The sequence below is a fragment of the Harpia harpyja genome, chromosome 14 (assembly GCF_026419915.1).
Source record: "Harpia harpyja isolate bHarHar1 chromosome 14, bHarHar1 primary haplotype, whole genome shotgun sequence".
Classification (NCBI taxonomy): domain Eukaryota; kingdom Metazoa; phylum Chordata; class Aves; order Accipitriformes; family Accipitridae; genus Harpia; species Harpia harpyja.
This window is the reverse complement of record NC_068953.1, coordinates 8,800,040-8,816,641: the sequence shown is the minus strand read 5'-3', so window position 1 is coordinate 8,816,641 and position 16,602 is coordinate 8,800,040. Positions and strand designations below refer to the sequence as shown.

Below are 16,602 nucleotides of genomic sequence, written 5' to 3'. Positions count from 1 at the left end.
AAACCTGGGAAAGGGAGTTCAAGGGAGATCTCAAACAACCTGCTGCTGTGAGCAATACAGCTGTCCCTGGGAGAGGCCCGGAGGAGACTCCAGGGAGCCTTTCAGGTGCTGCAAACCCAAGTGGCTCAGCTCTGGTGAACTGTCTCACTTGACCGAGTCAGCCAAGAGCTCTGAGCGCATCCCCTGCCCTGGGCTCTCCCTGCAGCCTCCTCCGGCAGTGGTGGCTGTTCGATGTGGTCAGAGAGTTCGGCGAAGCGTTGCTGAGCCTGTTTTTACACCTGGCCCAATGCCACGGGGGAAATAACTTTATTGTGGGAGGTGGTTCCCAGCTGCTGCCTGCCTTGCTGGCCCTGGAGCAGGAGCTTGGCTCCCGATGCGCGAGTGGAGCCATGGGGGGCAGGGGGAACAATTGTGCTCTTCTTTCCTGGTTCTGCAATCCTAATTGCATAGTTTGTAGATGAATAAATGCAGACAGCCACCACTGTTTACTCTTCTGCTTTGTACTTGAGCACTGTAAATGAAGTTTAATTACTGCAGTTTTATACTAAACAGGCTGAGTAATGCCCCCCCCCAGGCAAGCCCGTGGGCAGGGACCTGTTGCAGGGCTCCAGCTGGCCCCGGGCTGCCTGGGAAAGGGGATGTGTGAGCTCCCCGTAGGGCCCCTGCTCCCGGCGGAAAGCCAAACCTCTCCGCTCCAACAATCCCCTCCTTGAACCTCTTCTATGACCCTTTCCCTGCCCTCACTCGGAGGCACTGAACCTTCCCCAAGCTGTCCCAAAGCATTGCTGCGGGGCTGAGCTCCCTGGATTCAATCAGCCCCGGTGTGAGGCTGAGCAGGGAGGTACCAGCACACCCCAAAAATCGGGGTGCCCCATGTCCTACCTCCATGGTATCTCCCCTGGGAGGATCTCCTGGGGCCATCGCTCCGTGCTGGTTCTGGCCCCAAGATGACAGCGGTCTGGCAGCGCAGGCAGGATGCTGGGGAGCGAAGGGCCGTGGTGCTGAGCTAAATCCATCCTGACAGCCGCGTGGCCGGGCTGCGTGTGAGCCCAGCCGGGGGTGACAGCACCACAGCCCTGCCCCTGACAGCAGCCGTGAGCTCAGATTTAAAACCCAGGGGGAGTTTCTTGCAAACGCTAGATATTTATTGCATTTCTCACAAGAATAAACTCTGCTTCTACAGGAAGCTTTGGGTAGAAACATTCTTAAAAAAGTCAATTTGTTGTACTGGATATATTGGTCCTGACCATCCCTCGGGTTGGCACTGGCTCCGCAGCAGGGATGCGAGCAATGCCACCATGTGCATTTGAGCTGAGGAGGGGATGGGGCTGTGCCGGCGCAGCCGCCCGCGGCCAGGACCTTGTACCGGGATAAAACACGCTGGCATCTCGCCGGCACCGAGTACCTGATGGGGCTCGTGGCTCATTTTTGGGACAGCACTGGTGGCCGTCCTAAGGGGATAAAGCTAAGCATGGGGGCAAGCGAGGGGACGAGCACCCACGGCCCCTGAGAGCTATTGCTATGGGAGGAGGAGGAGGTTCCTGAGTGGGAGGAAGGCTCTGCCGCCCTTGTGCTGGGCCGTGCCGGCAGCTCAGCGCTGCGGGGTGCAGGGGGAACCTGGCAGCTCAGGAGCCGCTGAGGACGCGGCAGAGGCGGCCGTGGATCTGGCCCTGCACGGGTTCGCAGGCCAGCACCTCGCCGTCCACTGTCATGATGCCCGTGGCCGCCCGCGGCTCCAGGCGGAAAGCCCGGACGGGGACGTAGCGCAGGTGGGGACAGTTCAAGTCCAGGTGGGTCCCCCTGGCCATGGCCAGGAAGATCTTCAGCAGCGCCACGCGGCTGATGCCGGCCTTCAGGTAGAAGAGGTGGATGCAACCATCGTGCAGCTGGGCCGCCGGTGCCATCAGCAGGTTGGTGCCCAGGTGGGACTGGTAGATGGCATAGACGGAGACAAACTCCTCCTCGGGGACCACCGTCCAGTGCGCCGGCACCGGCTGGCACAGCGGCACCAGCAGCGAGTCGGTGGGCAGAGCCCCAGGCGCTTCCGTCCCCGCCGGCGGCAGGATGCGGCCAGCCTGGCCGTTGGTGACAGGCGCGTGGGGGTCCCTGGGTGCCGGGGGGCTGCCCTGCTCGGGGACAGCGGGCAGGTAGGAGAGGCGGCCCTGGTACACCCGCAGCTTGGCCAGGCACTGGAGGGTGCCCAGGGTGAAGCGGGCATTGCCCAGCCAGCGGTACTTCTCGCTGTCGATGTCCACATCCGAGATGAAGCCCCAGCCGAAGCCGAGGAAGGAGAAGAGGCGCTTGCCCGAGGCAGTGCTCAGTGAGACCAGGTCCATCTGTGTGTGCAGCCCCTTGCACAGGATGAAGGTGCAGTTTGTCAGCAGCTTCTTCTTGGCGACGTGATTGTTGCTGCAAGGGACAGAGAGGGTGAGTTTGGGCTGGACCCAGCTCGGGGCTGCTCCTGCTGTCCCAGCATCCATGTGCAACCCTCGCCCCTCTATCATGGTTGGGATGTATCCCAGCTGGGTGACGGCGTCCCTCAGGGACAGCTGCTGGGAGAGGCTTTGCTGAGGGTGGGAAGAATAAACCAGCTCCTGAAAGAGGGAACCGAGATGGGGCTGCTGGGCCAGGGCAATCCTGCTCCCCTCTGCCCTGCAACGGGATCAGCTGTGCCTCAGGGTGGCTCCTTTGGAGTAAAGCTGTGCCAGACTCAGAGCCCAGAGAGGAGAAAGGCTGTGGGGGGAGCTGGGGACCAGGGATGCAGTCATGCTCACAGGGACCAGCTGGGGCTGTGCTGCATCAGCCTGTGGGGAGGTGGGGACCTAGGTGGGCATCCCTGTACTGGGCACCCCAGCACCCCTCCCCTGGGCTGGAGCCACGTGCAGCCTTTCGTTTCCCTCATCCCCCCCGCCTCGGTGCCAGCGCAGCCCCGTGTGCTGGCCGGTGCGGTGCTGGCAGCGGGTGCCCCCGCAGGGTCAGGGCTCACCCTGCGTAGTGGTTGATGGAGGCGGCCAGGGCGTTCCCGGAGCCCCCCGGCAGGATGCACAGCGGCTTCTTCATGATCTCCTCCCAGTCCGGCCGCTCCATGAGTCCGTTCACCACCTGTGGGGACAAAGGGAGCTTGTGGCACCCGGGACCAGGCAAGGAACCCAGCAGCCCCTGCCCAGCCCGGGAGGAGCAGAGTCTGTGGTGCCCCCGGCCAGGGCAGGACCGAGGCCATGGCTGCCCTGCTTTGCTCCGAGCTAGGTGCCATCTCTCCTTTGCCATTCCCTGCCTGCCTTCGTGTCTCGAAGCTTGGCTTCTGCCCCAGGCACCCCTCTTGTCCCAGCTCTCTGCCCATCCCGGCCGGGGGGATGCCCCGCAGTGCCCCTCACCTCGTAGAGCAGCCCGTCCCCGGCCATGACCACCAACGTGTCCCACTGCGACAGGTCCTCGTCCCGCACCTTCTCATGCGCATGGTGGGGTCTCTCTGCGGGGGAAAGTGGAGAGAGTTGAGCGTTGCCCTCTGTCCCTCTGTCCTGCCTGCTGCCACCCCTCCAACGGTGACCCCAGCCCCGCTGTCCCCATGGGGGTCCCAGCTAGGGATGCAGGAGGTGAGGCAGTCACCCCTATGGAGTGCAACCAAGTCACCCATCATGTTGTCCAAACCAGCCCCGCAGGAGCCAGAGCTGCAGTGATGCTGGGGGTACGAGGCCCTCAGAGGAACCCATCCCGGGGTGGCAGCACCCAGGTAGGATCCCGGGAAGGGGGGAGGAGGAGGTGAGGGAGCCGCTCATGGACTCACCAGTGATGAAGACGGTGGTGGCGATGTCAGCCTCGGCCAGCATGGGCTGCACCACCGCCTGGAAGTCCTCAAGCGCACGGCCGGTGCCGCTCTGCGGGTTCAGCAGCACCAGTGCACGGCAGGGCCGGGGCAGCACCCCATAGCTGTCACCTGGGCAGGGGGGAGAGGGGGGCTCAGGGTGGTGGGGCCGCGGCACTGCCCAGGGAGGGCTTTCCGAGCCGGGGCAGCATTTGCCACGGCCCCACAGGAAGGGGAGCTGCCCCCGATCCCCATAAGCTCCCTAGGCTGCATCCCTTCCCAGAGGCAACGGGAGGTCAGCAGGGATGGAGGGTCCCTGCTGGGAAAGCAAGGGAGGTGGCAGAGATGGGGACATGGGGTCCTGCAAGGACCTTGAGCTCTCCTGCAATCAGCAGAGATGTTTTATGCCCAGGCTGGAGCCCCACAGCAACCCAGCGATGCCACAGTGGAGCTGGGGCTCTACAGCACCGAGCATCCCTGTGCATCCCAGGGCCACGGGGTGCTGCTGGCTGCATTTTCGGACATGCCAAGGAAAGAAAGGTGGAAGTGAAGCAGAGGTTTGAAGCCCAAACACCCTCAGCTGTGAGTTTTCCCTGCTGAACCCCACGACTCATGACATGGCTCAGTCCCCCAACGCACAGGGAGCCAGGCACGCGGGGGACGGGGGCCAGGGGGACTCGAGGTCCCAATTCCCCACACCCACCCCAGATGGAGCGGGGCCAGAACAGACACCTGTGCCGGCAGACGGACGCTTCTGCTTCCTCTGCTCCCCACGGGGCTCAGGTTTCGTGCGTGAGGGCCCTAGTCGGGCTGTAATTACAAGCCTGGCAGGGGTCTGCATCCTTCTGCCCCTCTGCCCGCTTCCAGCCCCCCCCACATGGGGGGACGGGGTGAGCCCAGGCTGCAGCTGCCCTCCCAGGAGGGGTGATCCGATGGCACCCAGGGGAGCTGGAGGCAGCGTGCTTGAGAGCAGGGCCCCTGGGTTCTGCCTGGGCACCCCGAGTCCCGAAACGAGCAGGGCAGCCTCAAGCTCCTGTAGTGCCTCTGGAAAGCCCCGGCCCTGCAGGGTGAAGCCAATTTTTTTTGGGGGGGGGAGGCATGTTCTCCACCAACTCTGGGCCTCCTAAGCTGCGATCTGACTCCCCAGGGGTGTAGCGGGTTCCCGCATGGGTGCGTGGGCTGTGCAGGACAGCGTGGGGGCTGTGCCTGCTGACTCAGCAGAAATAGCTGCTCCATCAGGAGCTGAGTCACAAAAGCAGATGATATTTCCCAACACTGCCCCAGGGCCGGGAACCCCCCTCTAACCCGGGGCAGGAGGTCTGGGACCAGCTGCCTGCCCCCCAAACCTTCTCTGCACGCTTTGATTTGAGCTGTTTGACACACAGGCAGCGTTTTTACAGCTAAAACTCCTTCTGTCACCCACACTGGGGATGGAGGCAGGGAGAGGGGAGCTGGGGTAATGGAGGTCCCCACGTGCGCTACCTCCCTGGGGTGACACCTGGCATCACACGGTCATGGCCACGCTGGGGCTTCCCTGCGGGTTGGCAGAGCTCCATGAGCTGCCCCGAGGGAAGACATGCCTGGAGCATCCCAGCCCAGCCCTGGGGAGCACACAGAGCTCTGTTGATTTCAGCGCCATCAGGTTGATTTTCTGTCCCCGGGAAGGACCTGGTGAGGCTGCCACCCTCCAGGCCACCTCCTTGTCCCCACACCGGCTGCTTGGGACCTGCCACTGAGTCCACAGCAAAAGTCCACCCGTGAGAGCTCCATCAGCCAGTGCCGAGCCTGGGTCCGGGCGCTGGCTCTGGGCCGGCTCTCCCTGTTGCCGCCCAGGGCTGGGGGAAGCTGCCGGCTGCCCCCCACCCTCCCTGGCCCCTTATCAGTGGGTGCCAGACGCGAGGGGACCAGCTGCCCTCAGGGATGGTGGTGAAGCACTGCGAGCAGAGGCTGCCCCAGCTTGGGTCAAGGATAACGGGCAGCAACCCCAGGGTTGGGCTGGCCCCACTCCCTGCCCTCCGGAGCTTTCCCCGGTCACTACCAGCACTAAAATCCCGTTGACAAACACAGCCGAGCCCCCAGGACAAGAGGGTTCATGGTCAAGCCCCAGCTGCCCGAGGCAGGTGATAGGGGGCTTTTCTCTCTCTTTCTCCCCCCGCCCCAGCCCTGGAGGGTGCAGAGCGAGAGCACGAGGCACTTCAAGAACCTAAATGCAGTGTTTTAAACCCACAATGTTTCTAATCAGCCACGTTGTTTCTGACGTGCACACAGAGCTGCAGCCAGGTCTTGCCTGAAAATCCTGCCTGGACCCGTGGCTGCTGCCCCGTGGCCTCTGCTGGGCAGTGGGGTACGGCTGGGACCCCGAGGACGCGCTCCTTGGCTGGAGGGGGGAAAGGCGAACGCTGCTCAGGACACAGAGGGATACCGTCACACCATCACAAGGGACAGACTGCTGGTACCAGGGTGTGAATAGGGATGGGGACGTGATCCCGGTGCGGGACCGGTGACACCAGCAACACTGGGCTCAACCCAGGCTCCCGTGGCAGAAGTGGAGGGTGCCGGTTCAGAGCCGGAGCCCAGCAGCGGCAATGCTCGGGCAAAGGGGACAGATTTCTGCAGCATCCCTTTCCCTTGCGCAACACCGGCTGGCCCCTGGCATCTCAGGCAAGGCTCAGCCACTTCCTGGCACGGTGCGGCTGCTTTCAACCTCAGACGCTGACCGGAGCAGACACTGAGTCAGCAGGAGCAAGGGGCTCCAGCTGCTGCTAGCGCACAAACTCTGCTCTCCCCCCTTTGCCCACATCCCCCCATGGGACACTGGTCCCAGCCACGCTCAGGCAGGGACCACGCTGCCGCAGCTCCGCCATCAGAAGCCCCAGCTGCTCCGTTGTGTCCCCGCATCCTTCTGGAAACTCTCTGGGCACAAGGAACAAGTGTGCCAGGCTGGCAGGGGACAGGGCTGTCCTGCCCGGTGACCTGGGTGGCATGAGGCTGGGACAGACTGGGGCACGTCTGCTGCATCCCCTCTCCACAGAGTGTCACCTCCGCAGAGCGAGGGGATGAGCACGGCAAGGAGGTCCCCCAAAATGGGGGCTTGTGGCAGGGCCAAGTCCCGCTCGCTGCCTACACGCCGTGACGCCGTGGCCATTGATGACAGCTCAACGGCAGCTTCCTGCTATGGCCGGGGGCTAGATTTCCCCATCAGGACACAAGCCCAGGAGTGGTTTGCTCCCTCCCGGCCGGCTGCAGGGTGGGACAATTCCCTGCACACTGCGGGCAGCCCCAGCTTTGGGGTTATTCATTGCTGAGGGACTTTTTTTTTCCCCTTGGGGTGAAATAAGGAGGAGGAAGCTTCCTCACTGCTGTAGCTCTCCCCAAGGCTTTTATCCCAGGGGATGCTAGAGCTGAAATGACACCGGGACGGGATCGCCGGTGGGTCCCCAGATCTGTACCCCCCCCCCGCCCCGCAGGGATAGGGTGACAGGATTGCTCTGCACGGACTCGCATGCAGCTTCCTGACACGGCCTTATCTGTCCCGCACAGACACGTGAGGGTGCGTGTAAGCGCAGGGTGTGGCGAGAGGCATTTTTAGCTCTGTCCCAAACTGAGGGAGAAGGTTTGCAAATCCTGCTGGCCCTCAGCTAGAAAAATAACTGCAAAATCCCGCACTGCCTTCTCCCGTCCTCCTTCCTCAGGTTCCCCCGAGGCCCCTGCCGTGCAATGAGCTGCTCCTGCCCCAGCACCCTCGCACGGCCTGCTAAAAGGGCGAGGGTTTTAAAACACCTGGAGACTTACAGCTGCAGAGTTCAGGCTGGAAATAGAGCCGAGGAACTGGTTTTGCCCTCACCCCCTGCCACTGGATTTTTTTTTATTCTTTAGGAAGAGTAGCAGAAAGTTGTTTTGTAGCTGCAGGTCATGTAAAAAAGCTGCATTTTAAAATCCAAGAAGGGAGAGCTGGGCTAAATGTGATTTGACAGGATCCCTCTAACCGCATGCCTCTTAATTTCCAAGTCTGATCAGTGCGACTGGACAGCTAAATAAATGAAGTAGTGCATATAATTGAATCTCTGCTCAGATGTTCAAATATATGCCAGCCTGCTGTGCCCTGACTGCAGGAGCTGGAGGACTTGGCCCCCGTGCCAGCCGCTTCCCTTCGAGTTGGTGACAGCTCCCGGGGCAGGGGGGAGAGGGAACTGAAACCCGGACCCCTCTGTGCTGCCCTGGGACCCCGCTGAGCCCTGGGGGGGTCCCGGTGGGATTCGCCTGCTCCCAAGTGATGGATGAGACCTGCCGGGGACGGTGCCTGGCTCCCATCCTGCCTGCATCAGCAACGATGACTTTTTTTTTTCTTGGTTAATGCTGCCCTTTGGAGCTTTGCTAGTTATCGAACTGAAGCGATGCCGGGGGGGGGGACGGACCGTGCAAAGGGCCTCCGTGGTGCCACCACGTCCCCACTGCCCCTTCGATTTAAGGGCAAAAGGAGGGAGAAGCCACCCCCGGCCGCGGGGCTGTGCACAGGACTGTCCCCGTCCCCTGGGGGCTGGGGGCGACCGAGGTGACCCTGCGGGGATGTGGATTCCCCCGTCCGTCCGTCCCCGACCCGTCCCTTCGGGGCCCGACCACCGCGCAGCGCCAGCTGCCAGCCGCGTCCCCACGCCGCCCCTCGGGGACAGCCGTCCCGCGTGGGGACGGGCAAGCGGGACCGGGCGGACCCCACGCCCTCGGGCGGCTGCTGGCCCCGGTGCCGGCACCCCCCCCACCCCCCCCCCCACCCGCCCGCCCCCGGTGCCGGGGCTCGCTCCGTCGGGACCCGCGGCGGAGCGGCGACGTCTCGACACTCACCGTCCTGCGTGGGCACGGCGGGCACGGAGAGCTCCCGGATCCTCCGGCTCCAGGCCTGGGCGATGCGCAGGTTGCCCTCGGCGTCGGGTCCCAGGCAGACGCGGAAGGTCCGCTCCAGGCGCTGGCGGGCGGGCGAGCCCCAGCGGGGTCCGCGGAAGGGGTAACACACCACGGAGAAGCAGGCGGCGGCGGCGGCGGCGGGGAAGGCGACGGAGCCCACGCAGTCGGCCAGGCGGAGCGCGGCGTCGGGACCGGGCGAACCCCCGGAGGAACCGGGGGGACGCCGCACCTGCAGCTCCCGGGCCGTCAGAACCAGCGAACAGGAGGCGGCACCGGGGGTCGCTCCCGCACCGAAGATCCCTTGAAGTAATACCGGGCCCCCACCGGGCTCCGGGGGAGCGCGGCGACCGGCGGCCATCGGCGGCGGAACGGGAGCGGGACGCACCGGGGAGCGCCGCCCGCCGCTGCTCGCTGCTGACACCCGCCGCGCCGCCCGGCAATGGCAGGCGGGGCGGCCCCATTCATAAAAATTTAACCCACCTACCCACCCACCCGCCCCCCCCTCCCCGCCGGGGGGGCCCGTCCCGGGCTGCCCCGATGCCCCCCCCCTCCATCCCCGCAGCCTGCCTCAGTTTCCCCAGGCGCCGCCCAGCGCTCCGGGCAGGGCTGCGGCCGGCGGCTCCCCGCTGCCTTCCCACGGGCGGCCGGGGGGGGGCCGGAGGGCTGGGGGGGGCACCCGGAGTGCCCGGCTGGAGCAAGGCTCTGTAGACACGCGAGGGCAAAGCGACGCCGTGGGTTTGCTGTGGGTGACTCTGCCCCGCCGGGGTGGGTGTCCTGCGTGGGTGCTCCCAGGGGCACGGCACCGACCCACGCTCGCACCGGGAGAGCAGCGGCAAAGCACCGGGCAACCGTGCCAGCCCCAGCCGGTGTGCATCGTGTCCGGCATCACACAGGTCGGCGCTGGCAGGAGGACCGCTCCTGCTTGAGTCCCTCGAGCCCCACGCTGGGCTGAACAGCGTTTAACACCATTTCTGCGTTTCTCCAGCCGGGACAGGGTGAGAGGAGCAGAGCGGGTGCCTGGAGAAATCAAGGCATGGCAAGGGCTGAGGACAGCGGGCGGTTGGCGGGGGACACCTCCAGGAGGTAAGGACGGAGGGGGACGATGTCCTGCCCGTCACTGGTGCCTCACCACCAGGTATTGGTGAGGGTTGGAGGGTGCCATGGGCTTGGAGCCCCGTGGAGGGAGGTGGGCTGTGCTGTGAACCCCACCTCGGGGCACGGAGTGCTGGGGACGGAGTCCAGGGGACCTGCCTGGACGGTGCCAGCAGGACTGGGAGCCGCTCCGTGCCCGCGGGGGCTGCAGAAATCACTGACAGCAGCTTTTAATGACGACAGGACTGACCTCACCCTCCCGAGGGGCTGCTGGGCTCTAGGGGTCTGGCCCAGCCCAACAATGATTTTTTTTGCCAACCAATTCTCCATGGATGTAGCTCTGCTCCACATGCTCCAGCTGGCCCTTTGCTCTCCTGAGGCTCTAACCAAAGCAGAGCTGAGCCTCTGCACAGGGAAGTCGATGATGAGCACTCGGACAAGCGCCGTGAGAATGGTAAGGCATGTGGAGAGGTGCCCCAGGCCCTCCCTCCACCTCCCCTGGGCCTTCCTCACCCCTTCCTCATCCCTCAGACCACCCTTCGTGGTAATGCTCATGGGGGTCTCGCATGCTGCGTGCTGCTGGGCTGGCAGCAGCCTGAGACCCCGTAACCTTGAGCTTGCACCTCGGGGAGGCATCGCTCTTCACACTTACAGCAGTTTAATTAGTGGTGAGCCCTCAGCCCTCTGTCCCCACGTGAACCCACTGGAACTGACCAAAAATTGCAGGGAGGGCATGGGACGACCAGCTGGGAGGATAACGTGGCCAAGTCTTGCTTTCCCAGAGTGATCTAAAATGAGAGCTGAGGTGCCATGATTTGGAGTTTCGCGCTTTCCAAAAAGACTTTCCTGGGCACTATGTGTTCAAAGAGATGCTTGGGCGGCGGGGGGCACAAGCTGCTCCCAGCCATTTGCTGGCTGATGCTTTCGGCTGGGGAACCGCAGCAGCCGCGGCTGATTCTGGGTGAGATTTGGGCACGGTCACTTCCCCAGCTGCCGTGCCGCAGTCCAGCGTTTGTAAACAACCCCGAGGTCCTCGGCAAGGTGTCACGGGAGGAAATAGCTGGATGCTGGTGAGTGCAGCATCCTGACCTGCACCTCACCCTTCTTGGTGACTAACCCGCTCCCGATTTCCGCTCAGGAAGGCACGAGACGTGGTGGGAGGATGTGAGAGCAGCTGTCACACTGCTCCCGGCAGGTGCCACGGGGTGATGGGGCTGCTTTGGGCTCTGTCCTCATCGCCCTACATCTGTCCATGGCCCCATGCTGCAGGGATCCCCCTCACCCTGCCTGCTTGCGCTTTAAATAGGGGTCGAATGCCCAGCCGGGCTCCGCTGGCCACGGCTGTGCTGTGGGCTGGGGAAAGAGGCTGAGAGCGGCTTCATCACGAGCTGTCGAAGCCAGCAACGCTGCAGCATTTGGGATCAGGAAGGGTTAGGGCAGGGCATCCCATGGGGGGGTGCCAGGGGCAGGGAAATGAGGGGGCTGCAGCCAGGTTTTTCTCGGATGGGGAATGGGACCAGCACAATCTCAGCCTCCGTGATGGCACATCACGCCCAGGCAGAGCTTTTCCACGTTCCTGCTGGTCTATGGGGACTTCACACGAGCCCGTCCTGATGCTGTGTCACCCTTGATGGATGCCCGCTTCTTGCTACAGCCAGCGCGGCGCCCACCACTGGCCCCACATGAGTCCCTTTGCTCTCTGCAGCCATGGGCTAATTCGACCCAGTCCCGCACAGATGCCACTTGTATGCCTCCAGAAGTGATGTCTAATGCGGAAGTGGGATCACTTCCGTCACCGCTCAGTGCTGATAAACAGTCGTTTGGGGCTATTTTAATTGCGAGAGCCTTAACGAGCTCCCTTGATCCAACCGGCAGCCCAAAGGGTGCTCGACAGCCGAGGTTCCTGCGCCATGGGCAGGCATCTGCCTGTCGGGTTTGTCCTGATCGGCTCCATTCCCGCCCACGCGGTGCTGCAGAGGCCGTGTGCGTGGGAGGGCAGCGTGGGGATGCGGCACGGAGCCGGTGTGCCGGTGGAGACAGCCGGTAGTGAATCCCCCCACCTTCTTTCTCACTGCAAAGGGGGCTCGCCCACGGTGCCGTGTCCAGTCTAGCCATGACCACAGAGGCCACCAGCCTGCCTTCAAGAGCAAACACCTCTCAAACTCCTGTCCTGGGAGGGCCTGTGGGGTATCCCAGACCCCACAGACATCATTTGGGGGAGAAGGCTCATACATCCAGAGCACCGTGCCCTGGGCTCACTGGAAAAGGTGATGGATGCTCTGTGTTTGGGGAAACCGAGGCAGAAGCAGCAGACAAGGTTTGCCCGGAGTTGTGCAAGAAGCCAAGGGTTAAATATGGCAATTAAACACCCCCTCAGCTCCCTCCTGCCCCCAGCTGCTAGAGGAGCTGGTCCCCCCAGGGAGCTTGTCCTGGGGGAAGAAAGCAGAGAGGCTGGGGGCTTCCCGGCCCTGCTGTAACCCTTCATCCCCCTGGCTGCTGCATCCTGGCTGCAGTGCGGACCCGAGGCTCTCTGTGCCAGGGCAGGCCCAGATTTCAAGCTCCCGCTGCCTACACAGCAGCAGCAGGCAGCCCCGGAGGAGGCGTGCAGAGGACATGGCTCTGCTGCAAGACGAACTGCAGCGTTTCACTTGGAGGCACGCAGCTCCTCCAGATCTCTGCCCGCTCTGCCATGTCCTCCGGCAGCCGCCCGGGAGACGGGAACAGGAGGGGGATGCACTCATCCCGGATCCATCTCTTTTAGCATCGTTCCCACTGCTGAAGGTACACGTCTCAAGGTGGAGCCAGAAATAGCACGGCTCCACGCTGCATCGGGGCTGGCAGGGCTGCAGGGTTTGGCAGGGGGACAGGCACTGACTGCAGCAGTGGGAACTTTCCAGTCGGCGCCTGCGGGAGCGGCCGGTGCAGAGCTGGAGCCGTTTTGGGGCAGACCCAGCCCGGGGACTGCAGCTCGGCCCCTCTCAGCCCCCAGCCACAGGCGCTCACAGGGACATCACCCTGCAGCTCCCTGGGGAGATGCTGGTGCTGAAACAGGTGACCAGCACGGAGCAGGAGGGGACAGAAATAACAGAGCTATCTCCTGGAGGAAAGGGATTGGGATCGCATCCCACCTGAAAGGCACGAGCCGGAACACAGGTTTTGGGTCTGCCACTGACTTGCTACAGAACTCCGGCAAGTGACTGCACCCTTGGTCTCTGCCTCCATGACCCATGGGCAGCAGGGATCACCCACAATCCCAGCTTCACACAGGGCCCAGGGCTTGACCCAGGAGGTTTCTCGGCCTCCGAGGAGCTGGGGGTTACGGCAGCTCCTAAATCACAGCCAGGCTCTGCAACCCGCTGGGGCTGCTACCTAGGCCTGACCCTCCACCGAGCTCTCAGCAGCTGCCGGCACAGCCCAGGACCACAGGGCTCACTGGGAAGTCCTCAGCAACGCCGGCAAGCTGAGCTCATTCCTCCCAGCCGATGATTTACTCAAAAATATTTCTGAGGTCAGGCCTCCTCTGGGGAAACACTCCCAAACGCCCGGCGAGAAGCTGCTGAGTCTGGAGTAACCACACGCACCACTCACTCAGCCGAAAAGTCACCCCGATGACTAGCCCTGGCGTCAGAGGGACTGAGGCCAAAGTACTGCTTTTGATCTCCCCCTTTGCTGGGGGAAGCCGATTTTTAGGCCGTTGCAGGGTTTGCGCCACTTCCCGGTAGCGGTTTCCTGCCATGATGTGATCGCAGGCATTTTTGGGAGGTGAGTCAGAGGCTGCAATAAGAACCACCTGGCTGGGCTGCTGCCGGCCGGGCTGGGAGGCTCAATCCCAGGATGATCCCCGCTGTGATGCTCGGCGCCTGCGGGCAGCATCCCTGGGGCAGAATTACTTATGGGGGACACAGCATCCCACCGCAGCCCCCAGTTTCTGGCCTGGGTAAGAAGAAGAGGGATTTGCTGCCGCAGTTCCCACGGCTCCTCTTTCCTTGCCAGGCTGGGATCGGCACGCTCCAGCCACCCCACCCAGGCTCCAGGGAGAAACTTGGTAAAGGAGAAAGGGCAAAACCTCGTCCAGCTTTGCAGGAAGCTGCCTGCAATGGCTGTCCCACCCTGGCTACCCCAAAGCCCCCTGGTGTGCGCAGGGCAGGACCAAGGCCCTAGTTTTCTCCAGGAAGTAATGCAGGACTTGGCAGAGCTGAGAAGCTGCCCTCCCTGGTCGTTGAAATTCAACATATAAAGCTGGTTACTCATAAAGGAACCTCCCAAGTTTTCCCTGCTGGGCTTTACCATTTTTTGCTATTAAAATTGCATGACCCCCTGCCTGCCCCCCCCACCCCAACATTACACAAACACCTCTGCTCAGCAAATTACTGCATCGCAGCTAGCGAGTGGGACTGAGCCTGGATAAGCCTTTTCAAAGGAGCTAAACCTGCTTAAAGCCGCGCTGTTCCCTGACCCGCCCTCCTAATCCTGCCCGCCTGATAATGAAATAATAAAGGACTGCAAAGCCTTGCTCTCCACTGCGCTGTGGGGGAGGTTTCTGCTGCCTCTGTTCATGCCAGGAGCTGGGATATTAATTACTCCCTAAGTAAACAGAATTGCTTCTTTCTTCTCCTTTGCCTGGGCGTAAAATCAGGTGTGACCGTCAGCCCGCAGAGCAGAGCAATCGGAGTCGCTCCCTTTTCCAGGAGAAAGGTTGGTTGCTGCAGCAGTAACAGCCACGATCTCTGCCCGCTGCCCTGCCCAGGCTCCTCGGGGGTTGATCCCAACCCCGCAGGTCCGTCAGGTGTCCCGCTGGGACCCGCAGGGCCATCCCTGCGAGGCTGCTGGGCCTCTCCCCGCAGGGATGAAGCTGATGACACCGGCCACCTGGGGTCTGCCGTGCCGGTGGCTGCCCTGCAGCAGAATGCACAAACTTGTTGCATCTCAGCCTCAGCTGCTGGGAAAGCGAGGGGAGGTGACAATGCGGGCAGGATCCATCCCCTAAGGCCAGGATGGCTCTTAGCACCCTCGGAGGCAGCAGGAATGAGGACTGGAGGATGGTGCTGGAGGACCCGGAGGGCAAGGGAGAGGCTGAGGGCATTCCAAGAGGCCACAGCATCAGCCTTGAGCTGGTGTGTTGAGGCTGCCGAGTGAGGAGCCAGCTGGCCCCAGGTGGGAAGGGGTTAAACAGCCCTTCCTTCTCCAGCACACCTGAATTGCATGGCAAGCCAGGAGGGAAAGGCTTTAAAAGAGGAGGGCAGGAGCATGTCTCTTCCCTGGGGGCCTGGGAAGAAGCTAGTGGGAGGCTGAGCACCCTGCAGAGGTGCTGTGCCACGGCTCCCCTGCAGCACTGGGTCTCCCTCCCAACCCTTAGGGCATGTCCCCCCTTGCTTCCCATGCCTGGGTGCTGCTCTAGGGTTTCTTCCTGCAGCTGCTGCTGCCCTCCTCAGGGTGTCCCTGCAGGACCCTGTCCCTGCTCTCCCTTGGGGTGTCCCTGCTCCCCTGGGAGCTGCAGTTTCTCTGATGGGTGCAGGAGGGACCTCGGGAAGCAGCCAACTTCCTACATCACAAAAATAGTCTCCCCCCCAGTTTTTTTCCCAGCTCCTTCCTTTTGAAGGACAAAGCCAGCAACTTGTGACAAGTGAACGGCTGTAGCATGGGTGCTGTGACCACTATCAGATGACTGTGCCTTGCAGGACAGCAGCAGCTGTCCTAAACATGCATCTATGTATGCAGCCAAGGGAAAGCCCGGCCTGGGGTCAGAGGTGCCTGTGAGGTAGGGTCTGGGCTGCCTGGCAAATGGATGCTGCCAATTCATCCCAAGCTGCAGAGTTATTGCCAGCCTGAAGGCTGGAGTAGCATCGCGTGCCTGGTTGCACTGCCTTTTCGGAGTGAATCCAGGCAGCTGATGCTGTTATTCTCGCATCGCCTTACGTTGCCATTGGGGAACAAGCGGGGGTGTGGGAGTCAAGCTGGAATAGCCCCTGCTGTGACAACGAGGCATGGATGAAGGACCTGTGGGGGACACAGGGGACTTGGAGAGGCACCAGCGACCCAGCAGGGACCACACAGAGCTTTGGTGACAGCAAATTGGCTGCATGTGGGAGACGTGTCTGGTGCTGCACTGGATCTGCCCCTGCAGCGAGCAAAGAGGGTGATGGATGTGCCATGGCTCCCCTCGCCCTGCCAGCGCGGGCATTGTGGAGGCGGTGATGTAAATCTTGACCTCGTCCAGCTGCAGCATGCAGCCCTGCAGCCTGTTTCGCTGTGCTCGGGGCCAGTCCAGGCAGGGCTACAGCTGTGATGGGCGATCCGTGCCGAGCCCTGCGGCGTGATCCTGCTGCAGGAGCAAACTAGGTGGCTGGTGAGGTGAAAGGGGGACTCTCCTGGCTTGCACACCAGGTAGATAACTGTGGAGTGGTCTTGAGTAATAGTGGAGGGAGATGTGGGGATGGAACCACACCACAGGGGCAGATACATGTCACCAGGCATGGTGAAAGGAGACAAAACATTCCATCCTGGTGCTCGGGCAGTGCAGCAGTGGCATACAGAGGGGACACCAATGCATTTCTATCTTGTTTGCATTGAGGATGCTGCATCTTAATGAAGGCTGGAGAGAGACAACCTTTAATGAAGTGTTCAGTACAAGGAGACTGATGGTGATGCTGTAGCTCCCATGCAGATGGGAGTCATCACCAGAGGCACCACTGCCGTCACGCACCTGACCCCATGCACCAGAGCAGCCCAGGAGTGGGGGGAGTCACTACTACTGAATAACGGAGGCATACATCCTCCACGTCCTGAATGATGCCCGCCACAACTTCCTC

General features: G+C 62.5%; 1 protein-coding gene across 1 annotated transcript; it reads right to left on the bottom strand.

Moving 5' to 3' along the window:
- Window positions 1–483: 483 nt before the first annotated feature.
- On the bottom strand, window positions 484–9,156 carry SPHK1 (sphingosine kinase 1). The gene is made up of 5 exons (XM_052808685.1): window positions 8,642–9,156; window positions 3,785–3,934; window positions 3,375–3,469; window positions 2,987–3,102; window positions 484–2,409 (listed from the first exon to the last, which is right to left on the bottom strand). Exons 1-5 carry the CDS (start codon window positions 9,057–9,059, stop codon window positions 1,626–1,628), a joined length of 1,563 nt encoding a protein of 520 aa, XP_052664645.1. The 5' UTR covers window positions 9,060–9,156; the 3' UTR covers window positions 484–1,625.
- Between the last annotated feature and the right edge of the window lie 7,446 nt (window positions 9,157–16,602).